Source organism: Staurois parvus, unplaced genomic scaffold, assembly GCF_062004578.1.
Source record: "Staurois parvus isolate SC_StPar_1 unplaced genomic scaffold, SC_StPar_1.0 ptg000570l, whole genome shotgun sequence".
In the NCBI taxonomy this organism is placed as follows: domain Eukaryota; kingdom Metazoa; phylum Chordata; class Amphibia; order Anura; family Ranidae; genus Staurois; species Staurois parvus.
In genome coordinates this window covers 2,021,446-2,049,097 of record NW_028318366.1, presented here as the reverse complement: position 1 = coordinate 2,049,097, position 27,652 = coordinate 2,021,446, and the positions used below count along the sequence as shown (strand labels likewise).

The following is a 27,652-nucleotide window of genomic DNA, read 5'->3' as shown; positions in this document are numbered from 1 at the left end:
CCCCACAATGTAAAACACACAGTAACAGGCGTGTACAGCACATGAGCTGGCATGGAATCCCCCCACAATGCAAAGCACACAGTAACAGGCATGTGCAGCACACGAGCTGACATGGAAACCACCCCACAATGCAAAGCACACAGTAACAGGCGTGTACAGCACATGAACTGACATAGAAACCGCCCCACAATGTAAAACACACAGTAACAGGCGTGTACGGCACATGAGCTGACATGGAAACCCCCCCACAATGCATGCAAATGATGAAGCTCTGCTCCCCACCTTTCCACCACTTGAGAAATGCACCAAAAAAGTTCCAAAAAGTCCAAAAACCTCTGCAAACAAATTTCAGAATGGCTACAAAACTCGATGCAAAAACCGCTCCAACTCCTCCACACTCAACGCCTCGTGCTACCCAGACTCCAGCATGCATGAGGGCGGCACTATAAACCTCCCAGGTGCAATGCATCCTGGGGAAACTTGCTTTGTAGTGCACAAAAAATCATAACCCGAGGCATTATTTTCAATGGATTTTTATTTGTAACATGAAAATTAGGTTAACCGAGGCGTTCATAAACCGAGGTACACCTGTATGTATAATTTATCACTGCTGCAATAAAGTCCCATTGGGGGGTCTTCTGGCACATGTATTCAGTGAGGAACATTTCCCTCACTCAGGACAGGAAAGTGGCTTCTCCCCCGTGTGAGATCTCTGATGTGTGTAAAGATCAGACTTCACTGAAAAACATTTCCCGCACTCAGAACAAGAAAACAGCTTCTCCCCCGTGTGAGATCTCTGATGTCTGTAAAGAATTGACTTCCTTGAAAAACATTTCCCGCACTCAGGACAGGAAAATGGTTTCTCCCCAGTGTGAGATCTCTGATGTGTGTAAAGATTGGATGTCTTTGAAAAACATTTCCCACACTCAGGACAGGAATACTTTTTCTCCCCCATGTGAGACTTCTGATGTTTGTAAAGATTGAACCTCTCTGAAAAACATTCCCCGCACTCAGGACAGGAATACTGCTTCTCCCCCGTGTGCAATCTGTGATGTGTGTAAAGATTGGATTTTGCTGAAAAACATTTCCCACACTCAGGACAGGAATACGGCTTCTCCCCCGTGTGCAATCTCTGATGTGCGTAAAGATTGGATTTCACTGAGAAACATTTCCCGCACTCAGGACAGGAATATGGCTTTTCCCCCGTGTGCAATCTCTGATGTGCGTAAAGACTGGTCTTGTCTGAAAAACATTTCCCGCACTCAGGACAGGAATAAGGCTTCTCCCCTGTGTGAGATCTCTGATGTTTGTAAAGATTGCTCTTCTGCGAAAAACATTTTCCGCACTCAGGACATGAATATGGCTTCTCTCCCGTGTGAGATCTCTGATGTGTGTTAAGATTTGACTTACGTGAAAAACATTTCCCACACTCAGAACAAGAATGTGACTTCTCTCCTGTGTGAGATCTTTTATGCACATTAAGTTTTGATTTATAACGGAAACCCTTCCCGCACTCAGTACAGGAGAAGCTCTTCCCTGTTGGAAGGCTGGCCCGGTCCCGCACAGTCTGAGGTTCCTCAGGATACGAGGAATCCGATGGTCCATCTACACTGGGTGGTGCCGGATGGACATTGGAGGGAGCCGGGTTTTCTCCTGGACTATACTGTGTGATGTCCTCATCTTCTACTTTCCAGTCTGGAGACAAAGTGAGACAATCCTCGGAGGTTTTCCTCATCTCCCGGCCATGGACTAAAATACAAAGACAAAGAGGATTACTAGACAGGAGCTGATTGGTTCCCCCAAACCAGGACTCCACCCACATCAGGCAGCTTGGTCTCTGAGGAGCTTATAATTCCACCCTCAAGGGAACTAGGAAATGGCTCCTCTGACCTCCTACCAGGTCATTTCTTTATTCATGGACCTTAGTCAGAGAGTGAGGAAACAACCAGAACTGTCTTTTATAGGAGGGACAGTGATGAGGGGATTATAGGACGAGGGGCCCCACCCCCTCTATCACTCATCGCCATCTTCCCAACACAAGAAGTACTGCACTTCCTGATTTAGTCCATGATTTAGTCATGAAGAACAGCGGGGCTGAGCCCCACCAGAGGTCAGAGAGTGAGGATGGGGGGAGAACAACCAAGATGAAGACTGGACTGATCCTGAAGACCACCATCATTGGGGTATTGACTCCTCCCTCATTATCACTTTCTGTTTAAGGGTCCAAAGTTGGAGGATGTTATCACATTATTATCACCATGTAAAAGTCTGTGCTCCAATCACATCATCCGATATAAAATGTCCAAATGGTAGGAAATGGGAGGAACAAAAGAGAATCCATATTATGTGTATATATAGCAGTGGGGGGAGGGGGGAGAGCAGACGTCAGGAGTATGTAATGTACAACACAGAGTATATAGTGCAGGGGTCAGGAGTATGTAATGTACAACAGAGTATATAGTGCAGGGGTCAGGAGTATGTAATGTACAACATAGAGTATATAGTGCAGGGGTCAGGAGTATGTAATGTACAACATAGAGTATATAGTGCAGGGGTCAGGAGTATGTAATGTACAATAGAAATTATACAGTGTAAGGGTCAGGACTCATAATATTGGTATTCAGTAATCAGTGGAACATTAAATGTTTACTGTAGACAAGTTGCAGAGATCCCACACCGCTGCCTCCCATCTCCTGAGACTGCACTCAGTGACTTGGGTCTGAGACACTACAGACATATCCCTCCACCCGGCACAGCCAGCAGAACACAGAGCAAGGAACCCTGGGAGAAATGTTCTGTCAGAGATCTTACTAGATCTGGACATGAGGAAGGACACCCAAGACACACCCCAAGTGTCTAGGTCTAGTATTGCTTGTGCTGAAAAACATTTTGCTGCCAGCTGAACCCCAGAATCCCCATAAATCCAGTCTAGAGACATAAATTGTGTCTGCAGCACAGAGAAGGAAGATTATCCGAGAGAAATCCAGGAATACAGGACGGGGAACACAGCTCAGGAAAGTGACCAGGGGATTACAGGCTGATATCACCCAGTCCCCGCCCTACTCTGGACCAATCAGTGAGCAGTATGGGTGGAGGAATGGATTTAGTGTTCATGACCCACCTGTGCTGATCTCTGTAGGAGTGTCCTCCTCTATAAATGTCCCCGTTATTCCATCCTCCTCCATAGACTGCTGATCATCCCTCACATACGCCTCTTCTTCTTCTGCTTTCACCTCAAATTCTATATCGATTGGATCTCCACTCTAAATCAAGGAAATGAGAGAAAATATCATCTGTAAGATATAAGGTCACATAAAAAAAAAAAAAAAACACACATCATCTTTACAAGTCCATGTTCTAGATGCTCCATCCCACCCACCTTGTAATAGTGAGGGATGGTGTGACCTTCCTGTGTGGAATCCCGGGAATACAGAGGACGGGGACATCTCTCTGGTGGGTTCCTGTAGCTGGATGACTCCACCATGGTGTCCTGGTACAGATCTTTGTGTCCTTTTAGAAGCTCTGACTCCTCCATCCCCCATCCTCATCCTCCTCCTCTTTTATCTCTTCTTTAACCTCAACTTTAGGATCTCTCAGGTTTCCACTCTGAATATATAATAAAATGACATCAATGGTAACAATGCAGATAATGTACAGATCCTAATGATACTATCAGTGATTGTTCCTCATCTACCTGATGATGGTGAGGGATGGTGTGACCTTCCTGTGTGGAATCCCGGGAATACAGAGGACGGGGACATCTCTCTGGTGGGTTCCCATGACTGGATCCATCTGTAGGAAACACACACACTGACTGAATCCATTGTTTCTATGTGTTTATCAGATGATGGGGGATCTAGGTGGATCCTCCGTACTGCTCTCTCCTTTACAATAAAGTCTCCTCTTACCCGGTGATGTGAGGGGCGGCTGATTGTCCATCATGACGTCCTTGTAGAGATCCTTGTGTCCTTCTAAATACTCCCACTCCTCCATGGAGAAATAGACAGTGACACCCTGACACCTTATAGGAACCTGACACACACAATGATACAGTCACCATCCAGACACATCCCTTGTCTGTTACTGGAGAATGTCCCAGAATTCCCGGCACCGCTCACCTCTCCTGTCAGCAGCTCAGTGATCTCTCTGGTGACTTCTAGAATCTTCTTCTTCTTTCTCTCTTCTATCAGGGAGGGAGGTGGAGGCAATGTGATGTCATATGATCTCCAGACTTCACAGGAGGAAAACTCTACATCTGAACACAAATAGTCACATCAAATGATATTCCCAGAATCCTCCTCACCTCTCCATTCAGGTCTCCATTTTATTAAAGCCCCACTTCAGGCTGAGGTATAATTCCCCCCACAGGACCCCCACACTACGCAGGGTATAGGCTTGTTCTAACTATTGAGAATACCAAGGGACACCCACATTCTAAGAGCATCAGAAAAAGAAGCCAGCCGGAGGGACATTTTGAGGAGAAGCTGTGAGATCAGTGTGATGTCATAGGATTCTCTGACTCTGGTTGGAAGGACATTGGGAGGAGAACTGTGTGGTCAGTATGATGCAGGGGTGGACTGACAACTCATGGGGCCCCCGGGCAATAGGGGATCATGGGGCCCCTGTGTCCTTGCCCAAACTCAAAAAAGCCTATGAAAAAGGTACAATGGGCATCTCATGGGGCCCCCAACTGACCCTGGGCCCTCGGGCAGTGCACGAGTTTCCGAATGGTCAGTTCACCCCTGGTATGATGTCATAGGATTCTCTGACTCTGGTTGGAGGGACATTGGGAGGAGGAGCTGTGAGGTCAGTGTGATGTCATAGGATCCTCTGACTCTGGATGGAGGGACATTGGGAGGAGGAGCTGTGAGGTCAGTGTGATGTCATAGGATTCTCTGACTCTGGATGGAGGGACATTGGGAGGAGGAGCTGTGAGGTCAGTGTGATGTCATAGGACATATAGACTCTGGATGGAGGGACATTTGGATGGGGAGATTTGAGGGGTCCTCTATATGAGGCTCCCCTATAAACCAAATCCTTGTTCCTGGGTGCGTCCTACCTCTCCTAAACTGAAGAGTGAACTTTGACCTTTACCATCCAGAAATCTGTCCGGAATCTGTGGAAGTAAGCTGTCATGTGATCAGGTGACGTGCGGAGGAACGGAGTGTAAATAGCAGACAATTGTCTCCAGAGCCCCTAATGGTGGGGATGGATTTGGCGGCGTGCTGGTGCCAAGTTTCCTCCCCCCAGGGTCACTGCAGGTGTGGAGAAAAGCTGTGTAAGAGGATATGGAGGAGAGATGAGGAGGAGATCCAGGAATCAGGAGAAAGGTCAGGGCAAGCAACAGACGAGCGCATCCAAGAGACCAAGCCGGGGTCACTACACAGAAAATCAATCCAAGGAAACAACAGGCAGGACGAGGAATAGCAAGAAGGAGCTGAGAGACAAATGAGAATATTGCTCAGCCAATGGGAGATGATCTCAGCATGACTTCCATCATGAAGGAGATGAGGGGGAGGGGAGGAAGTCACTGAAGGTGACCATAGATCCATGGAAATTCAGCTGGTTCAGCAGGGATCGCTCACATTTCCATCCATGTGTGGCCACTGCCAGATAAAAGCCACTCCCCCAGCGGCTGCAGCCAATAGCTTCAGTGCTGATCTGTGTATTCTGAGAGCGGAGGAGTCCCCCCATTGTCAGAATACAAGAGTGCAGCGGGGAGGATTCCCCCATCCACCTCCAATGTGTGGATGGGGGAATCACTTCAGTTTTTATGGTCATCCCGCTGGCTGAACGATAAAACTGAACCATGTAGGCCAGCTTTGGGAGCAAATATATTATCATCAACTCCTCCCCCTGAAGGGGTTCATCTACGTATTACCTCCTCTGCTGCCACATCCAGGAATGTCTCCTCTCTACTTCCTCATTCATAGAACGTCCTGCCTGTACCTGACATCACTTCCTGCCTGTACCTGACATCACTTCCTGTCTGTCTTCCATAGAGACTTCCTGTCTGGGTAGAAGTGAGATCCCCACCTTGTGGAGCTCAGAGGAACTGCAGCCCCGAGAAGCGTCTGGTAGTGTGACCCCGGCCTTGTGCTGGGTGTGTATGGACTGTAGATCCTTATAGAGGGGTCACCTCCACTCCCACCAAGGGGGACAGAAATATATGACTCCTCGGGGGAGGGGTTTTGGCCCCTTTGATTTTGCAGTAACATTGATGGCAGATTTAGTCCTGTAGAACATCTGGTATATGGATACAAAGCCCCCCAGCTGGGAGTAAAGGGTGGAAATGGCTGGTGACCCCCAGATTTGGGCAATGATGTCATCACTATAAATGGATAAAACCCGCGCTATGTGTAACAACTCCAAACCTACAAAAACCTTCTAGCGGACTGCTGCTGTAACAAAGGGAAGGATTCCCTGTCATCTAGAAGAGCATTATGTGTCACAGCGCTGTCCTATTGTGTGTGCACAGAAATCATCACAAATACACTACAAATATGTGGAGACATTCAGAGATAAAGAGCTCGGGGCTCCAAATCCTATTCTCTGCACATCCACTGCTTCCACTTTACACCCACTTCATTGGTCTTATGGGGTTTATCAATAAATGAAGGAAACTGAACTGTGTGCAAATCCATCCACAACATAAAGTGCTTTGTGCTCAAGATGCTGCTCCATGCACATCCACTGCTTCCACTTTACACCCACTTCATTCATCTCATCAGATTTGCTGCTATAGGAAATCATTTAAAATGATGGTAAAAACAATTCTGCAGCTAATTGGCCACTAGGATTACTTTTACATGAAAGCCAACCACCAGCTAATAAACCAGCACTAGAATGGTGCCTGTAGCTGCAAGCATCCTCCCGGTATAACCACTCCAAGTCCAGCGACGTTCCAGTACATTGCTGGTCCATGTTGGACATATATGTACCAGCAGAGAACACGGACATACCATGAATCGGGTCTGCGGACCAATATGACTGCAATTCATTCTTTTCTGTAATGTCCATGTTGGGGGTTCGGCCCAAAAAAGTTTTAATTTAATAAACGGTGATAGAGTTCCATGTGAATTGTGTGACAAGAGCTGAATTTGGGGGGCGGCCATGTATTGTGGGGTATAAATTGCCTTGGCCCACAATTGGTACAAATCTTCTGTGAAGAACAGTGGAGGGGCTGAACACTAGTGCTGGCAGTGACCGGGCCGATCCGGCTAACACTGAGTATTGGGGACACTATACAAAGCCGGCACTAGTATAGTTCTGTTCATGATCAATATATTGATCCGTACAAACACTATACTAGTAATGGCGGTGATCAGCGACCTATAGCGTGAGTGCGACAGTGTGCGGCCAATCTTACGCCAGCTGACCCTGGCTGGGAGGGGCTTACTGACCCTGACACTATGTGATGTCACTAGTGGCAGGAATACAGTGATCAGTGAAACATTCTATATACTGACACTGTACTAATGGCACTGGCTGGGTGATAAGGTGTGGTCATGGTTCCCTACCTACACGGGATGGGTGATAAGGTGTGGTCATGGTTCCCTACCTACACGGGATGGGTGATAAGGTGTGGTCATGGTTCCCTACCTACACGGGATGGGTGATAAGGTGTGGTCATGGTTCCCTACCTACACGGGATGGGGAATAAGGTGTGGTCATGGTTCCCTACCTACACGGGATGGGGGATAAGGTGTGGTCATGGTTCCCTACCTACACGGGATGGGTGATAAGGTGTGGTCATGGTTCCCTACCTACACGGGATGGGTGATAAGGTGTGGTCATGGTTCCCTACCTACACGGGATGGGTGATAAGGTGTGGTCATGGTTCCCTACCTACACGGGATGGGTGATAAGGTGTGGTCATGGTTCCCTACCTACACGGGATGGGGAATAAGGTGTGGTCATGGTTCCCTACCTACACGGGATGGGGAATAAGGTGTGGTCATGGTTCCCTACCTACACGGGATGGGTGATAAGGTGTGGTCATGGTTCCCTACCTACACGGGATGGGTGATAAGGTGTGGTCATGGTTCCCTACCTACACGAGATGGGGAATAAGGTGTGGTCATGGTTCCCTACCTACATGGGATGGGTGATAAGGTGTGGTCATGGTTCCCTACCTACACAGGATGGGGAATAAGGTGTGGTCATGGTTCCCTACCTACACGGGATGGGGAATAAGGTGTGGTCATGGTTCCCTACCTACACGGGATGGGGAATAAGGTGTGGTCATGGTTCCCTACCTACACGGGATGGGGAATAAGGTGTGGTCATGGTTCCCTACCTACACGGGATGGGTGATAAGGTGTGGTCATGGTTCCCTACCTACACGGGATGGGGAATAAAGTGTGGTCATGGTTCCCTACCTACACGGGATGGGTGATAAGGTGTGGTCATGGTTCCCTACCTACACGGGATGGGGAATAAGGTGTGGTCATGGTTCCCTACCTACACGGGATGGGGAATAAGGTGTGGTCATGGTTCCCTACCTACACGGGATGGGTGATAAGGTGTGGTCATGGTTCCCTACCTACACGGGATGGGGAATAAGGTGTGGTCATGGTTCCCTACCTACACGGGATGGGGGATAAGGTGTGGTCATGGTTCCCTACCTACACGGGATGGGGAATAAGGTGTGGTCATGGTTCCCTACCTACACGGGATGGGGGATAAGGTGTGGTCATGGTTCCCTACCTACACGGGATGGGGAATCACACTCATGATAAATAATGACACAAACATTATTGATGATATACTGGAGAGGAACTCTAAGGACACGGGGTTGCTAAATACTGAGACCAGAGCTATTAGAGAACAGCTGGAGATGAAAGAATTAGCTATTGAAAGCATGAGTGCTGCTCTGACAGGTCTGTGTGAGATGACAGAGGACATCTATCAGTCAGGGATACACCAGTAGGAGGAGCTCGAGCGGCAGCGCAATGACGTCATATCCGGCGTTGACGCCATCTTGGTGCACCCGGATATATCCACACATGCAGTACACCCATGCTGTAGTGGAACTAATGCTGTGAAAACATCTACAGATGTGAGTAGATCCAAGTCTTTATATTTTAACAATAAAAGGTTTCACACTATATCGGATTTTCTTACTTCATTGGGGACGAGTTTGGAAGGTCATTGGCCCTGAGAAGCAGGAGAGTTCAGGGGAGACCCCGGTACAGAGGAGGAGAGAGTCCCAACATTACTACTAACAAGGAAGCTTTCCTGTGGAACAGCAATACTGCAAGGCTCATTGGCCCTGTGGGGCCGGGGCAGGAAGGTGAGGGGGCACCCCAGCCACTGAGGACTGTCACTGATTGGTTGCACACCGGCATGAAGATCATAATTATTATCATGAATTGATTGTTTCCATTAAGGACACTTTATTATTGTGTTGTGCATGCCGCACACTATGAAGGGGTTTATGCACCCATGTAGCATGTATTGAGGGACACAAGGACTATTGCACTTTATAGGCCATCTGGAATATTGGGGTTCTATTTACTTCTATACACTTATGTGTTTCTATCACATCCTTGTAAGAGTTTTCTATATGTGCTCACATCAGTTTATTTGTATTATTCCATTATATTTGTCTCTGTGATATTATTGTCTAGCGCTGCACTACCTATATATTCATCTCAGCCCCCCTGACCACATTGTGACCCCTCTGGCTATCACACCTCAGCTGCTAAGCAGCTTCTGACCAACCATTAGGGTGTAGATCCCCCTGGCTGAACTAGGAGGGCGCTACAATGTATAATCTTCTACCTCAAAAGTCCAATTTTACTAGACATACAAAAAGTATATGTGAGCTAGAAGGAATCACTCTCCTGTGGGAACACTTCAAACATTAGAGCTCCCCCTAGCTGCAGCCTGGTAATGACATTTGTAACGGACATGTAAAATTTATTGTAACGGACATGTAAGATTTGAGTGGAAATATGGAATCATTGCCATGACAGGTTGAGTAGATTAGATTATGTCAGGCCCTTTCATTACAAAGGTGTGTGCAGGAACAGACTGGTCATTAAGGATGTACATTGAGCCCCCTGGGCAGTAGGGAAATGAATAGAAGGTACAAACAATTGATCTGGGATCAGATGTGTATGTATACACAATTCCTCAATAGGCCTTACAGACCCAATCATCATTTAGCATTAATTAGTCTAAAGCCAGGTTCCTGGAGGTGACAACTTTTGTGTGTCAATCAGGTTATCACCTTCTGAGGAAAACCAGTGACAGCAGACAGACTGTCTGACTTATGTGGAAAGCTCTATAGGTAATATTCACATCAAAGAAGTATGTTTAATCTCTTATAAAAGATGAAATATTAATTGGAGAGAGATGGAAATGCTTCCTTTGTGCAGACCATTCTGTACACTACATTTACATATAAGAATCATATTTGGGGCTTGGGGAGGAAGCCAGGGAAATGCATGGAATGATTAGATGACGCGGGGGCGCGACAGTCGGATGGTGTTTGGTACTGTTGCGATCGGGCTGACGCGCTGGTGTCAGAAATCCAATCCCCAACTTGGTGTTCAGGCCAGTCTCGGCCCAATTGAACTTGGGCAGGTCCATACACAGTACCTCTTGTGGGCAGGTCAGGACCACCTCCCCCAGAGTCAATTGGCCGAAGACTAATGTCCCGCCCATGTCCAAATCGCCATAAATTGAACGCATGGACATCTGGACAGGGTGATTCGTACGGAGCTGGTTCGATTGACTAGCGGATTGCCAAGTTTCTGGCTTGCTCCAGCCGCAGGGTAAAGTGTTATTCTGTCTTTTTATTCCCTTTTATTTTATAGTAATCAGTCATTTGTGTGTCTTCTTATATCTGTTGTATTTGCTGTAACCTTTTATCTTTTGTACATGTTTTATGCACTGCCCACTTTGGGAAATTAAATCTTAAAATTAATTAGTGAACTTCTGTGTATTTAAGCACGTGCTCATATCTTCAGAGAGACTAGATCGGTGAGACTAGATCGGAGAGATTAGATTGGGTTAGATTGTATTGTATTTTAGTGCCTTTAAAACGCTCGGTTAAGCTCATTGCCAATCTGTATGCAACTGCACTGCGAGTGGGCAGATTGCATGCAGATTGCAAAGGTAACAGATCTGCCAGACGGAGATCTGTGTGGGTGTGGTGTCTCAACAGACCATTCTGCGGATAAACTGTTGGGTGGTGGCAGGCTACCTTTGTGGTGCGTCTGGTGTGGGGGTGTGTGGACAGTGGAAGGGTTATCAACACCGGGGTTCGAGCTAGGATAGCTGAAGGGACCTTTAGAAGGGTGTGTGATTACTAAGCTGGTCCTCAACTCTAATCAGGGCACCAGGTTGTATGTAAGATTGTATCTGCCAGTGTGTGGTCAACCAGCTGGATTGGAGTGGAGTCTCCATCTGGTGGTGGCCAGAGGTAGTGCAGGCTGTGAAAAGGTATCACGGCTGATCTTATATACGGTTTGAGATATTTAAGTGTAAATCCCTTTATTCCCCCTCTTTACCACCCTGTCGCGGCCGCACGCGTGCGTCACGGTTAGCTAGTCGCTGTGGGCGTGGTGTGTGGCGGACACGTGTCAGGGTGATCGTTTAAGTGAATCCTTGACAGTTGGTGGCAGCGGTGGGATCTGCTTAGTACATTAGTGCATGGTTTATTCATTTAACCCGTGTACTAAAGGTTGGAAGCTTGGTAGAAGTGACTGACCTACAGAAGCTCACTCAGTGCATAATTTTTGTTTTGTAGAAGACATACTTGGCTATTTGCTCCCCCCCCCCTTCTTTTTTCTTTACTGTCTTTTATTTTGGCAAAACGTGAAGATGGTAACCCTGGAAGATAAGTTAATCCGCTGGTACCTGAGACAATCCGATGAGACTGTGATTGAGCTCTGTGATCTGAAGGGCATCAATACAGTTGGCCAGACGAGGTACCAGCTCCTAGGTGCTCTGATAGAGATGGAGTTAGAACAGCGCACCATGTCGGTGGAACCCTGCAACTGTGCCACTCCAGATGACTGCATGAATCGGTGTGACTCTGTTCTCAAACCCTCTCGGTACAAGAAATCAGAGGATCTTTCTCTGGGTACAAACCTACAGCTTTTGGCAAGTGATAACCCTGAGTTGCAGTTTCAGCTCATTTCCTTGTTACTACGACTTCAGAAAAAGCACCAACAGCGGATGGAGCAAACTGAGAGAAGGTACAAAGCCGAGAGGGCCCAAATCCAGCAGGGGAATACATTGTTAGCTCCATCTGCATCAAGAACTACAAGGGCCAGACCTACATTTAAGGAGACCTGGGAGTGTGTTACCTGTAACCAAGTGGGACATTATGCAGGACCCTGTCCAAACGTGAGGATATCTAGCCCACCAGCAAAAGTGGAAAATGTACCCCCTACTGTGTTTCTTGTTGGAGAAAATGGAGGAGGCCGAGCGGATATCCTGCCACCATTTACTACAAGTAACAGCGTTACAGTTGGACTGCAAGGTACGGGATCAGAGAATGTCCTAGCTCGTTCAGAATTGAGGAGCTATGAGGATGTGATCCCAGTGGAAGCCATGGCTGGCACAGGGGTTGGAGGAGCCATCCCTGCACTGCCTATGGCTTGTGTTTCTTTGAGCCAGGAGTCTGGAAGTCAAGTGGAAGAAGTGGGCAGAGCAGATCACACTGATGAAGGAGGCCATGTGGAGAGCCTGCAGCCAGTTACCGCAGGCAACAATGTTTCAGCTGGACTCCGTGACAAGGGACCCGAGGATGTCCTAGCCCTTCCCGGATGGAAGAGTCGTGAGGATGTGGTCCCAAAGAAAGCTACAGTTATCATAGGGGTTGGAGGAGTCACCCCTGTACTACCTGCAGCTTGTGTTGCTTTGCCCCAAGGATCCAGGAGCAAAGTGAGAGAAGTGGGCGTAGCAGCTACCACGAACATACTGTCGGGTACTGACCTGGGGTGGTTGGTAACCCAGAACAAGTCTAAGTCAACACCCCTGAAGTCTATATTTACACCCGAGGCCTCGGATTCACGTAATGTACTGTTGAGTGACTCAATGCACACTGGGAATTCTGGGGAGGGTCAGGGTGTGAAGGATTGTGCACCAGGGCCTGGCTCTAGTGGATGTCTGGGGTCAAGGCCTGGAGAAGAGTTTAAAATCGCAGAGGACTCTGCAACTGATAATGTTTTATGTGATGATAAATGTAATGACATGTGCAAGGCAGACCTTCCCTCTGCTGCAGTGGTGACTAGGGGTGCCCGCCAGGTGGCCCCGGACCAGTCATTGCCCACTGCTACAGAGGAACTGTCTGTGGAAGGGCCCAATCTAGCTGGGTTGGACCCTTGTGAACCTGGCCCAGAGGGCCTAAGGTCTCCTCAGACTGTTGTCTACCTGGCACCTGTGGCAGATAGCTCTGAGTCCCCTGGAGCTGTGAGAATTGACGGCAGCCCAGAGGATCTCAGGGGTCTGGCTGAAGGACCGCCAGCGGTGGATAGCAGGATGGGGGTGCGTGGGCAAAAGGAATTTGGTTGTTTACCCCTATGTAAAGCAACAGGATGTTCTTCTGAAGTCCCCGGGGAAAAGGCACATTGGGTTTCAGTAGACCAGTGTTGTGTGCCCCTCTCCCCTTGTGGGATGAAGTTCTCTGTTGTCTGCTCCCCTGACACCACAGATACCAGTAAAGCCATTTTGGATCCTGGACTGTGGAGCACAGAGGAGGGACCACAGGGTGAGGGTTTAAGTCTGATTCATTCTGACTCTACCCCCTCAGTAGCTGTGGCTGACGGCACCGAGTTTCCAGAGGCTGTTACATTTGATGCCAGCCCAGAGGAACTCGGGTGTGCTGACAGACGCTCTGCTGAGGACGGGGTAGAAGTGTGTGATGTGGGTCAGAGGACAACCCCTAGTGGAATCCTTCCTCCTGTTACCTTCCCCTCTGTCACCCCAGTCGCGGGTACTGCCAGTGCAGACCCATTTCTGTGTGTTGCAGAGGGAAGTCTGCAGGATGTTGGAGCGAATTCAGCCCAATCAGTGTCTTCCACCTCAGCAGCTGCAGCTGACATCACTGAGTCCTTCCAGGCTGATAGGTTTGAGGTTGGCCTGGAGGAGCTCAGGTGTGGTGCTGACAGATGTTCTGCTGAGGAGGACAGAGTAGAAGGGTGTGGCACGGGTCAGAGGATGACCCCTAGTGGAGTAAAGTCTGTGGATTTATCCTTTGTCCCCACAGCTATGAGTATCATGATTGAGGACTCATTGCTGTGCACAGCAAGGGAAGGATCACAGGATGATGGGGGAACACTGACCCCCTCTGAATCTGCTTTCTCAGAGGTTGGAGCTAACAGCCCTGTATTCTTGCTGGCTGATAGGTTTGATGTCAGCCCGGAGGAAGTCAGGGTTTGTGCTGACCAGTCTCTGGCTGAGGCAGAAAGAGCAGAAGTGTGGGAGACAGGTCCAAGGGTGGAGGTTCTGGTATCCAAGCCATGGAACCAGGTCCAGATCACCCAGGAACAACCTTATGTCAGGCTCAGGCATCTGGGTGTCGCAGCCAATGGCAAACCACCAGATGACCCTGGCCAGTGGCTGAAAATGTTGACAGCACACAATGACAGGTTTACCTGTACCCGTCCAGTCGATAGTCGGTGGCCAGCAGATGAAATGGATCCGTGGGGGGATCTGCTGGCCAGTGGTGACCCAGACCCTTTGGGATCAGTCAGAGAGCTGGGCAGAAGCCCTTCCCCATCGGTAGGGGGATGGGCTGAGCTGTCAGCGGTGTCAAACTTTAGTTGGGAGAACTTCCCCCCCCAACCTAGGGAACCTTCCATGTAGACGCGTTAGCCGACCCGTTTAGGCTCAGCTATGTGTCATCTGGAAGAGGGGAGATGTAACGGACATGTAAAATTTATTGTAACGGACATGTAAGATTTGAGTGGAAATATGGAATCATTGCCATGACAGGTTGAGTAGATTAGATTATGTCAGGCCCTTTCATTACAAAGGTGTGTGCAGGAACAGACTGGTCATTAAGGATGTACATTGAGCCCCCTGGGCAGTAGGGAAATGAATAGAAGGTACAAACAATTGATCTGGGATACAGATGTGTATGTATACACAATTCCTCAATAGGCCTTACAGACCCAATCATCATTTAGCATTAATTAGTCTAAAGCCAGGTTCCTGGAGGTGACAACTTTTGTGTGTCAATCAGGTTATCACCTTCTGAGGAAAACCAGTGACAGCAGACAGACTGTGTGCCTTATGTGGAAAGCTCTATAAGTAATATTCACATCAAAGAAGTATGTTTAATCTCTTATAAAAGATGAAATATTAATTGGAGAGAGATGGAAATGCTTCCTTTGTGCAGACCATTCTGTGCACTACATTTACATATAAGAATCATATTTGGGGCTTGGGGAGGAAGCCAGGGAAATGCATGGAATGATTAGATGGCGCGGGGGCGCGACAGTCGGATGGTGTTTGGTACTGTTGCGATCGGGCTGACGCGCTGGTGTCAGAAATCCAATCCCCAACTTGGTGTTCAGGCCAGTCTCGGCCCAATTGAACTTGGGCAGGTCCATACACAGTACCTCTTGTGGGCAGGTCAGGACCACCTCCCCCAGAGTCAATTGGCCGAAGACTAATGTCCCACCCATGTCCAAATCGCCATAAATTGAACGCATGGACATCTGGACAGGGTGATTCGTACGGAGCTGGTTCGATTGACTAGCGGATTGCCAAGTTTCTGGCTTGCTCCAGCCGCAGGGTAAAGTGTTATTCTGTCTTTTTATTCCCTTTTATTTTATAGTAATCAGTCATTTGTGTGTCTTCTTATATCTGTTGTATTTGCTGTAACCTTTTATCTTTTGTACATGTTTTATGCACTGCCCACTTTGGGAAATTAAATCTTAAAATTAATTAGTGAACTTCTGTGTATTTAAGCACGTGCTCATATCTTCGGAGAGACTAGATCGGTGAGACTAGATCGGAGAGATTAGATTGGGTTATATTGTATTGTATTTTAGTGCCTTTAAAACGCTCGGTTAAGCTCATTGCCAATCTGTATGCAACTGCACTGTGAGTGGGCAGATTGCACGCAGATTGCAAAGGTAACAGATCTGCCAGACGGAGATCTGTGTGGGTGTGGTGTCTCAACAGACCATTCTGCGGATAAACTGTTGGGTGGTGGCAGGCTACCTTTGTGGTGCGTCTGGTGTGGGGGTGTGTGGACAGTGGAAGGGTTATCAACACCGGGGTTCGAGCTAGGATAGCTGAAGGGACCTTTAGAAGGGTGTGTGATTACTAAGCTGGTCCTCAACTCTAATCAGGGCACCAGGTTGTATGTAAGATTGTATCTGCCAGTGTGTGGTCAACCAGCTGGATTGGAGTGGAGTCTCCATCTGGTGGTGGCCAGAGGTAGTGCAGGCTGTGAAAAGGTATCACGGCTGATCTTATATACGGTTTGAGATATTTAAGTGTAAATCCCTTTATTCCCCCTCTTTACCACCCTGTCGCGGCCGCACGCGTGCGTCACGGTTAGCTAGTCGCTGTGGGCGTGGTGTGTGGCGGACACGTGACAGGGTGATCGTTTAAGTGAATCCTTGACAACATTACTAGGAGGTCTGTTCATTTATCTGCTCCATACTTCCCGTCTTTATATAATTTAACATAACATAATACAATATAATAGAATATATTATATCTCCTGACATTTAGGGGTCTATTCATAAAAACATTTGTCTAGCAGTGCGCTCAGTGACAAAGCATGTACATTCCTTCTGTGTGAATGGGGAACAATTTAAAATGAATTTTGACTTAAAATGGAAAATGTTGCCTTTTGTTAGAATTTCTATGAGGAAGATCATATTTTCATCGTTTCCCCGGGTTGAACCATGGGAGTTATTATACCAAATAATAGACAAGGGTCATTTTCAGGTCTCAAGTCCCACAAGGGACAAACTTCTCCCCAACTGAAGTATTTAGTTCTGTGTATAGAGAAGGAATGGAAGCCGGGACCCCTCAGTGCAGGAACAAGGGGGAGGTGATTACAAACACCAAATAATCCCGTGGTGGTCCCCACATCCTCTAGTCTAGCTGAGATGTCATTGTTCTGCCAACGAGAAGGATGAACAAGATGAAGAGACGCGGTATATGGAAGTATTCTCTACGTTTCTGCAGACACAGCGGCCATTATTCCAAGCTGAGGGATTCTGGGAGAGCTTGGGAATAAACGTCACAATGGAAGAGTTTCTGTACTCCAATGTAATGAGGACAAGAGAAGTCCCACATCATGGATTATACACTGTGTCACGGATAAAATGCATGCCCATGACGACTAGCTAACCAAGGCATGGTCCGCCCGTGACTTGGGGTAAAGAGGGAATGAGGGGGACTTTGAGCATATAAGACTGGTCAGGATACCCTTTCACAGCCCGCATTACCTCTGGCAATCACTAGAGGGAGACTCCACTCCAATCCAGCTGGCTGACCACACACAGGCAGATATGAATCTTATATACAATCTGGTGCACGCTAAGGATTGAGGAGCAGTCTAGAAATTGGCACACCCTTCTAGGATTCCTCCAGCTATCCTACAAGCTAGAACCCCGGTGTTAATCACTCTTCCACTGTCCACAGACCCCCACATTAGACACACAACACACGGTAGCTTGCCACCACCCAACAGTTTGTCCACAGACTGGTCTACTGGGCCACCACACACACACAGATCCCCGTCTGGCAGATCTATGTTACAATCTGCAGGCAATCTGCCAACACACAGTACAATTGCATACAGATTGGCAATGAACTTAGACTGAGCACATAGACTCTACAATACAACAATCTCTCCGGAGATATGAGCCCGAGCTTAGTACACAGAAGTCACTTATTCATTTTATGATTTAATATCCCAAAAGTGGGCAATGTATTAAATATGTACAAAGAAAAAAAAGTTGCAGAAAATACAAAAAGACACACAATTGGCTATTCATTATAAAATAAAAGGGAATAAAAACAGAAATAAAACTTTTACCAAGATTTATCCTGTGACTGGAGCAAGTCAGAGAAAGTCCACGATTCACCAGTCACATGGAACCGGCTCCGTACAAATCACCCCGTCCATATCTCAGGGTACTCAATTTATTGAAATATGGATGTGGACTGCACATTAGCGCTTGGCCAATCAACCCTGGGGGGTGTTCCTGTAGCAGCCCATAGGATGTTCTGGGTTCTGAAGTGCCCAGAGCTGAATGGTTTAGATCACTTGGTCAGGGATAGAATTTCCGACACCAGTGTGTTAGTCCGAACACAACAGAACCAATCGCTGTTCAGCTGTTGCAATCAGGCACCATATAACCGTTTCCTGTGTTTCTCTGGGATTCCACAGGGGCTACAAATACAGTTTTACATGCAGATGTAGCCTACAGTGTGTCCAATCAGAAGGAAGTATTTTCATCTCTCTGCAACAAATATTTTAGCTTTTATGAGAGATGAAATACATTCCTTTGATTTGTGGATATAAATCAAAGCTGACAGAAACTTCGGAGCCTTCTCAAGGTCTCCTGCTGACTCTTGTAGCAGAAATGACTAGGATTCTTCTTCTAGGTTCAAGAAGGTGGCAAACTCTGGCTACATAGGTGACAACATTGTATTGGCATCCAGGTGACACCTCTAGCCTAGAAGCTGCTCTGTCCTTTCAGATGCTAATTGGTGAACATATGTCTCTGACCGAATACTGAACACTTATCTGTAATAACATGGAATGAAACTAGATTCACAATTACATATTTCTACTGATCACCTCACATCTCAGCTACCCGACCCTTACATTTATGTTACGCATTGCTCCAAAAAATGAAAGGAACACTTTGAAAACCCATCAGATCTCAATGAGGAACAATCTCCTGCTGGATCTTTATACTGACATGGGCTGGGTAATGTGTTAGGAATGTAAGGATGCCCCATTGTTTAATGGAAATGAAAATGATCGACCTACAGAAAACTGAATTCAAAGGCACCCCAAAAATCAAGAAAAATGATGCAGCAGGCGAGTCCATTTTACCGAAATTTAATTGCAGCAACTCAGAATGGTCCTCGGTAGATTGTATGGCCCCCATATGCTTGCATGCATGCCTGACTATGTTGAGGCATGCTCCTAATGAGACCATGGATGGTGTCCTGGGGGATTTCATCACTGTGCTCCTGGACAGTCTAAAGTGCAACTTGGCGGCTTGGATGAATCTAAACATGACATCCCAGAGGTGTTCTATTGGATTTAGGTCAGGACAGCATGGGGGCCATTCAGTGGTATTAATTCCTTCATCCTTCAGAAATTGCCTGCACACTTTTGCCACATGAGGCCGGGTATTGTCGTGCACCAGGAGGAACCAAGGACCCAATGCACCAGGAGGAACCCAGGACCCACTGCACCAGTGTAGGGTCTGAAAATGGGTCCAAAGATTTCATCCCAATACCTAATGGCAGTCAGGGTGCCATTGTCTAGCCCAGCAATGGGCAAACTACGGCCCGCGGGCCGTATACGGCCCGGCGGACCTTTTAATCCGGCCCGCGGAGCTAGGCTCCCGCAAGGCCAGTGGTCGGCAAGCCGCGGCTCTTTACAAACTTAGATGCGTGCCGGGCGCCCGCTCCCCTCCCTCCTCTCGGGCGGGCGGGCGGCCTCCTCTCCTCCTCTCCCCTCCTCTCGGATGGCCGCCCCCCCTCTCGGATGGCCGCCCCCTCCCTCCTCTCGGGCGTCAGGACTCTGCAGCTGTCACGATGTAGGCGGGGCAGCCTGGATGTAGGCGGGGCAGCGTGACGAACTCTTCTCTCACAGTCCTCCCTGAAGACCAGAACGGCGCGGGAATACGAGAGGAACGCGCGGAGCAAAGGTAAGTGAATTGACACAGGGGGGACTTACTATATGGGGGACTTACTATATGGGGGATGAATTACTATATGGAGGACTTACTATATGGGGAATGAATTACTATATGGAGGACTTACTATATGGGGAATGAATTACTATATGGAGGACTTACTATATGGGGAATGAATTACTATATGGAGGACTTACTATATGGGGAATGAATTACTATATGGAGGACTTACTATATGGGGGACTTACTATATGGGGAATGAATTACTATATGGGGGACTTACTATATGGGGAATGAATTACTATATGGGGGACTTACTATATGGGGAATGAATTACTATATGGGGGACTTACTATATGGGGGATGAATTACTATATGGGGGATGAATTAATATGGGGGATGAATTACTATGTGGGGGATGAATTACTATATGGGGGACGAATTACTATATGGGGGATGAATTACTATGGGGGATGAATTACTATGCTTACTATGGGGGAATATTACTATACTTACTATGGATGACACATACACATCATTCATCTACTCTTGGTCCGGCCCCCGGGTCCAATATATGAACCCATTGCGGCCCTCAAGTCAAAAAGTTTGCCCACCCCTGGTCTAGCCTGTAGAGCTCTGTGCGTCCCTCCATGAATATGCCTCCCCAGACCATCACTGACCCACCACCAAAACTTTCATGCTGAATGATGTTAAAGGCAGCAGAATGTTCTCCACGGCTTCTCCAGACCCTTTCATGTCTGTCACATGTGCTCAGGGGGAACCTGCTCTCATCTGTGAAAAGCACAGGGCACCAGTGGTGGACCTGCCAATTCTGGTGTTCAATGGCAAATGTCAATCCAGCTCTATGGTGCCGGGTAGTGAGCACAGGGCCCACTAGAGGATGTTGGGCCCTCAGGCCACCCTCATGAAGTTCCTCCTTGCACAAAGGAGCAGATTACGGTTCTGCTGGTGGGTTAAGGAACTTCTACGGCCCTTTCCAGCTCTCCTAGAGTAACTGCCTGTCTCCTGGAATCACTTCCATGCTCTTGTCTCCTGGAATCACCTCCATGCTCTTGTCTCCTGGAATCTCCTCCATGCTCTTGTCTCCTGGAATCTCCTCCATGCTCTTGCTGGGAGACACAGCAAACCTTCTTGCAATGGCAAGTATTGAAGTGCCATCGTGGAGGAGTTGGACTACCTGTGCAACCTCTGTATGGTCCAGGTATGACCTCATGCTACCAGTAGTGACACTGACCCGAGCCAAAAGAAAAACTAGTGAAGAACAGTCAGAAAAGATGAGTAAGGAAAAAAATGTCAGTGGCCTCCACCTGTAAATTCCTGTTTCGAGGGTTGACTAATTGTTGCCCATCTAGTGCACCTGTTCATAATTTCATTAACACCAAAGCAGCTGAAACTGATGAACAGCCCCCTCTGCGACTTCACTGACCAGATCAATATCTCAGGAGTCTCATTGACTTGATGCTAGACCCTGATTAATAAGTCTTTCTTTCATTTTTTGAGCCGTGTATTATGAATGCTAACTCTACAAAGCTGCAGATCTGTGAGAGTTCTTTTCTGGATTCTTCTGTTTATAGATTACTGAGACCTTTACGGTAAGATGTGCATTTCCTCATGTAATGTTCTATTTGTGTGTTTTGTTTTTTATGTTTCACTTCCCTCCACCCATCAACCAATAAGTTTGGAGACCACTGCTCTAGTGGGACCAGGGAAAAGAAAGAAGAGATGCAGCAGAGCACAGCACTGGATCAAGAATAAACTCAGGGTAAACGGATCCACCTTGCATTAGAGTGGAAAGACAGCTGTGATGACATTTGCGTGCTGCTGCCCAGAATCTCTGGCGAGAAGGGGGAGTACTTTAGTCCACAGACACACTCCCGGGATGGATTACTGCTACCCAGCCTAACCAGAGGGATACCACCTACCAGGAGCTCATAGGGGGACCCCTAGTGGAAGAGGACCATCAGCCTCATACCCAACAGAGGGAGGACCACCCACAATCAGATGACATCGGGATTATTTATACACAAAACCGCATTTATTATGCGCGTCCGGTGAGTGCGCATTGCCTTATCATTACCACACAGGTACCGGATCTCTAAGTCACCCGAGCACTTATATCTTTATATTGATTTGCTGGACTATCTTCTTCGGCTTTTGAACTTTTATTTATATATATTTACAATTTAATAAGGATTTATTTTCATTTCTTTACACACATTGGTTTTAACATCGAGCGCTGCACTTTATATATACATTGCTATTTCCTAGGGTGATATTGGTACCTTTTTTGTGCATAGCAGCTTGTTACCTATATACTTAGGCACTTGTACTACTTACTGCATACATTTTTGCTTTTTCTGTTGGTTGGACTGGATGGATTGGTGTCTTTTTTCCATCCAGATGAACTCTGTAACTATGTAACAAGGTGACTCCAGTAACACTGCTGAGACTCATTTCATTTTCATGAAAAGGTACAAAAAGGAACCTCCCTGTTTCCATATAATTCATGCTATATGAAAAGACGTGATGGGGATAAAATACCAGATTGTCTCATAAGAATGTAGGACGTATATTATGGTATGTTTGTTGATTGGTAATCCCATGATATATATTTAGTGTGTTGGAGTTTATCGGTATTGTCAGGAATATTGTATGCATGCTACCAAAGCCGTAATCAATCAGTAGATCAGTATACAAATTATTCTTTTATTATCTCTCCTCTGTGTGTACAACTATTATTCTAATCGCTTTATGTAATCCAACCTCCTGATAGTTACAATTCTCCATTTAATCACTGTTACACCAAAACGTAATGATTGTAAATGAGGAATAATATCTACTCTCCCAGGCATTCTATAGATTTCACAAGGAACAATTTGTTATAGTGAAATATTCATTTTTTCTGATCACAGATTAGTTACTTCTGACCCCAAAAAAACTCAGACCAGACAATTCTTATCCAAGGATGACACCCAGTGGCCATGGGAGGTAATGCTTGAGTAAACATGGGTTAGAGAATCAGATTCCCCAATCACAGAGAAGGTTCCGCCTTCTGGCCAGGTTTTTTCAGATTTGATGAGTCTATTAGTCATAACTAGATAAAACTGGCAGGAACACTCACAGAGGGAGGACCATCTACACAGCCATCTGGAAGGTAGACATCATCTCACACTCAGATCATCTAAAGACACTTATCAACTGAAGAAGAGATGCCATTTTGTGGAAGCTCAATCCCAACCGTTAATTGGCAGCCATCTTTGAGTCTGATCATCAGTTCTCCAAAAAGATTACCTGATACTTGGAGGGTAATTATATATTTTCTGTTGATTTTGCTTGCTTAGACTAGTAAGCCAATTGCCACATTCCTTTGTGTAACCTAATAACTCTCCCCATGATAACATCATTTCAAGTTAAGTCATTTATAAAAATGTTCCTGTTCTTAGGCCATAGTGGTGGACTATTCTGCATAGTTTATTCCTTCTGCAGGAGACAGATTATTGTCTGTTTTTATTGGTTATGATGTTTACAGGGAGAAACTGATTATTGAATTTAATTCACTCTATTTTAGAGCTTTTACAGAAACATCTTAGTGTCAGTGTAAATCACAATCTGACTATTGTTTATGGTGTTTGTAAGTGACTTATGTAAACAAATATTGATTTTCATACTCTGCAGTCTATACCTACACAGATCTTGTTTGAGTTCTTAAAGAATTTTTCAGATTAAGTTATTTTTATAAATCATTTTTTGTATTGCAGACACTGTGATTAAAACCAAAAATACCTCATTTGGCCTTTAGATGACGCTAAGTATCCTAGCAATTAGCACCATCTAGTGTCCAAAGTGTCAGGGAACACCTGAACAATTGATTTAGTCAGCTAAATCAATTGTTCAGGTGTTCCCTGAGAATTTGGACACTAGATGTGCTAATTGCTAGGATACGTAGTATCATCTAAAGGCCAAATGAGGTATGTTTGGTTTTAAATCAATGGTTGGTTTAATTCTGTGGTTTTATGTAATTTATATCTTCAATGTTTGAAAATGTATGATCTCAGGTATTTGTATGAAATTACCCCTAACATAGTAAACTAAGGGGTCTATGCAAAAAATATATTGGGGGAGTGTGACAAGCATGTGTCCAGCTGTGACAAATTCTGGCCATATTTTAATAAATTCAGTGACTTCCTATAATCATCAGCTCCCTCTAGTGGCCATAATGATGTATTACTTCCAAAATACCTCACTCAGGAAAAACAGTTTAATACCACATTATGGCCACTAGATGGAGCCAATGATCATAGGAAATCCCTGTATGAAAAGATCCCAACATGTGACATGGCTGAATGAATGCTGGTCATATTAGTTCATCTATTCTCTAAGTGGGGCGGTATCTATTGGGCCAATCCCTTTTACAAACCACACATAATATCGCCCTTCAAAGTGAAAACAGAAACGATTTGCACAAAATCAAAGAGTAGCAATATTTTCCGGTGGATCCCATCTACCCAGACCCCATATGTAGACATAGAACAACAAGCTGTGTTCCCTCTTGTGCCGCACTCCTCCAACCACCCAAACCCACACAGAAGCCAAGGGAAATATTGAGAAGAATGTTCCCTCCTAGTTTGGGGCGGAGTTCTCCTTCCCTCCTGTTGGGGGATGGGAGAAGGATGGACTGAAGACAGAGAGATGCTTCGGGGTCACCACTGTTCTGTAGAGCCTTGAAATGAAGGACATCAACTTCAGAAGTTCTTGTTGTCTGTGTAAAGTTCCCCGATAACGAGATCTGGGCTCTCCCGGCTTCTAGCTCTGTAACCCGCTATATCATTATCAGGAAACGCAACTCCGACACCCAAGAAGGGCTGAAGTTGTGTCCTTCATTTCCAGGATCTACTGACCACTCTGCACCCCGACATTTACTCCACTTCATCCATGTCTTTGGGGGCCTCTCATCTCATCAACTGTTTCTTCCATGATGAAGATCAGCCATGGAGTATATCTGAGGTGTATATCAGGGTGTGCTTCTTCCCCACATGAGAGCTGGGATGTCCAGCAACATTCATCTAGAAGACATTTCCCGCATGCAAGGCACTAATACACCTCCAGGGTTTTGTGGGACCCCTGATGTACAGGAAGACAGGACTTCAGCGAGGAACATTTCCCTCACTCAGGACAGGAAAGTGGCTTCTGCCCCGTGTGAGATCTCTGATGTTTGGAAAGATGGAACTTCCGTGAAAAACATTTTCCACACTCAGGACAGGAATATGGCTTCTCCCCCGTGTGAGATCTCTGATGTATGTAAAGATCGGAATTCTGTGAAAAACATTTTCCGCACTCAGGACAGGAATACGGCTTCTCCCCTGTGTGAGATCTCTGATGTGTGTAAAGATTGGACTTCCGTGAAAAACATTTCCCACACTCAGGACAGGAATACGGCTTCTCCCCTGTATGAGACCTTTGATGTCTGTAAAGACTGGACTTAGCTGAAAAACATTTCCCACATTCAGGACAGGAATATGGCTTCTCCCCCGTGTGAAATCTCTGATGTCTGTAAAGATGGGACTTCTCTGAAAAACATTTCCCGCATTCAGGACAGGAATATGGCTTCTCCCCCGTGTGAGATCTCTGATGTTTGTAAAGACTGGACTTCTCTGAAAAACATTTCCCGCATTCAGGACAGGAATGTGGCTTCTCCCCCGTGTGAGATCTCTGATGTGTGTAAAGATTGGACTTCTCTGAAAAACATTTCCCGCATTCAGGACAGGAATACGGCTTCTCCCCCGTGTGAGATCTCTGATGTTTGGAAAGATAGGACTTACGTGAAAAACATTTCCCACACTCAGGACAGGAATACGGCTTCTCCCCCGTATGAGACCTTTGATGTCTGTAAAGACTGGACTTATCTGAAAAACATTTCCCACATTCAGAACAGGAATATGGCTTCTCCCCCGTGTGAAATCTCTGATGTCTGTAAAGATGGGACTTCTCTGAAAAACATTTCCTGCATTCAGGACAGGAATATGGCTTCTCCCCCGTGTGAGATCTCTGATGTTTGTAAAGACTGGACTTCTCTGAAAAACATTTCCCGCATTCAGGACAGGAATGTGGCTTCACCCCCGTGTGAGATCTCTGATGTGTGTAAAGACTGGACTTCCCTGAAAAACATTTCCCACATTCAGGACAGGAATGTGGCTTCTCCCCCGTGTGAGATCTCTGATGTGCGTAAAGACTGGACTTCTCTGAAAAACATTTCCCGCATTCAGGACAGGAATACGGCTTCTCCCCCGTGTGAGATCTCTGATGTTTGGAAAGATAGGACTTAGTTGAAAAACATTTCCAGCACTCAGGACATGAATAAGGCTTCTCCCCCGTGTGAGATCTCTGATGTATGGAAAGATAGGACTTAGTTGAAAAACATTTCCCACACTCAGGACAGGAATACGGCTTCTCTCCCGTGTGAGATCTCTGATGTGAGTAAAGATGGTTCTTAGTTGAAAAACATTTCCCACACTCAGGACAGGAATACGGCTTCTCCCCCCTGTGAGATCTCTGATGTATGGAAAGATAGGACTTAGTTGAAAAACATTTCCCGCACTCAATACAGGAATACGGTTTCTCCCCCGTGTGAGATCTCTGATGTATGTAAAGATAGTACTTAGCTGAAAAACATTTTCCGCACTCAAGACAGGAATACGGCTTCTCGCCCGTGTGAGATCTCTGATGTGTGTAAAGATAGTACTTAGTTGAAAAACATTTCCCGCACTCAGTACAGGAGAAGCTCTTCTCTGTTGGAAGGCCGGCCCAGTCCCGCACAGTCTGAGGTTCCTCAGGATACGAGGAATCCGATGGTCCATCTACACTGGGTGGTGCCGGATGGACATTGGAGGGAGCCGGGTTTTCTCCTGGACTATACTGTGTGATGTCCTCATCTTCTACTTTCCAGTCTGGAGACAAAGTGAGACAATCCTCGGAGGTTTTCCTCATCTCCCAGCCCTGGACTAAAATACAAAGACAAAGAGGATTACTAGACAGGAGCTGATTGGTTCCCCCAAACCAGGACTCCGCTCACATCAGGCAACTCGGTCTCTGAGGAGCTTACAATTCCACCCTCAAGGGAACTAGGAAATGGCTCCTCTGACCTCCTACCAGGTCATTTCTTTATTCATGGACCTTAGTCAGAGAGTGAGGAAACAACCAGAACTGTCTTTTATAGGAGGGACAGTGATGAGGGGATTATAGGACGAGGGGCCCCACCCCCTCTATCACTCATCGCCATCTTCCCAACACAAGAAGTACTGCACTTCCTTATTTACTCCATGATTTAGTCATGAAGAACAGCGGGGCTGAGCCCCACCAGAGGTCAGAGAGTGAGGATGGGGGGAGAACAACCAAGATGAAGACTGGACTGATCCTGAAGACCACCATCATTGGGGTATTGACTCCTCCCTCATTATCACTTTCTGTTTAAGGGTCCAAAGCTGGAGGATGTTATCACATTATTATCACCATGTAAAATCTGTGCTCCAATCATATCATCCAATATAAAATGTTCAGCTGGGATGAAATGGGGAGAACAAAAGAGAATCCATATTATGTGTATATATAGCAGTGGGGGGAGGGGGAGAGCAGAAGTCAGGAGTATATAATGTACAGCATAGAGTATATAGTGCAGGGGTCAGGAGTATGTAATGTACAACATGGAGTATATAGTGCAGGGGTCAGGAGTATGTAATGTACAACATGGAGTATATAGTGCAGGG

The 27,652-nt window shown here is 46.5% G+C and overlaps 1 protein-coding gene across 1 annotated transcript; it reads right to left on the bottom strand.

Moving 5' to 3' along the window:
- Nucleotides 1-517: 517 nt before the first annotated feature.
- LOC149450609 (uncharacterized) lies at nt 518-26,988 on the bottom strand. The gene is made up of 2 exons (XM_089691717.1): nt 25,059-26,988; nt 518-1,708 (listed from the first exon to the last, which is right to left on the bottom strand). Exons 1-2 carry the CDS (start codon nt 26,874-26,876, stop codon nt 671-673), a joined length of 2,856 nt encoding a protein of 951 aa, XP_089547843.1. The 5' UTR covers nt 26,877-26,988; the 3' UTR covers nt 518-670.
- Nucleotides 26,989-27,652: the final 664 nt, after the last annotated feature.

Excerpts from the sequence above, each read along its gene's own strand:
- LOC149450609 (XM_089691717.1), bottom strand. The coding sequence starts at position 26,876 with ATGAGGAAAACCTCCGAGGATTGTCTCACTTTGTCTCCAGACTGGAAA. Across the intron at positions 1,709-25,058 it reads AGCCACTTTCCTGTCCTGAG|ACTTTGTCTCCAGACTGGAA; the intron begins TGAGGGAAATGT and ends GAGGATTGTCTC.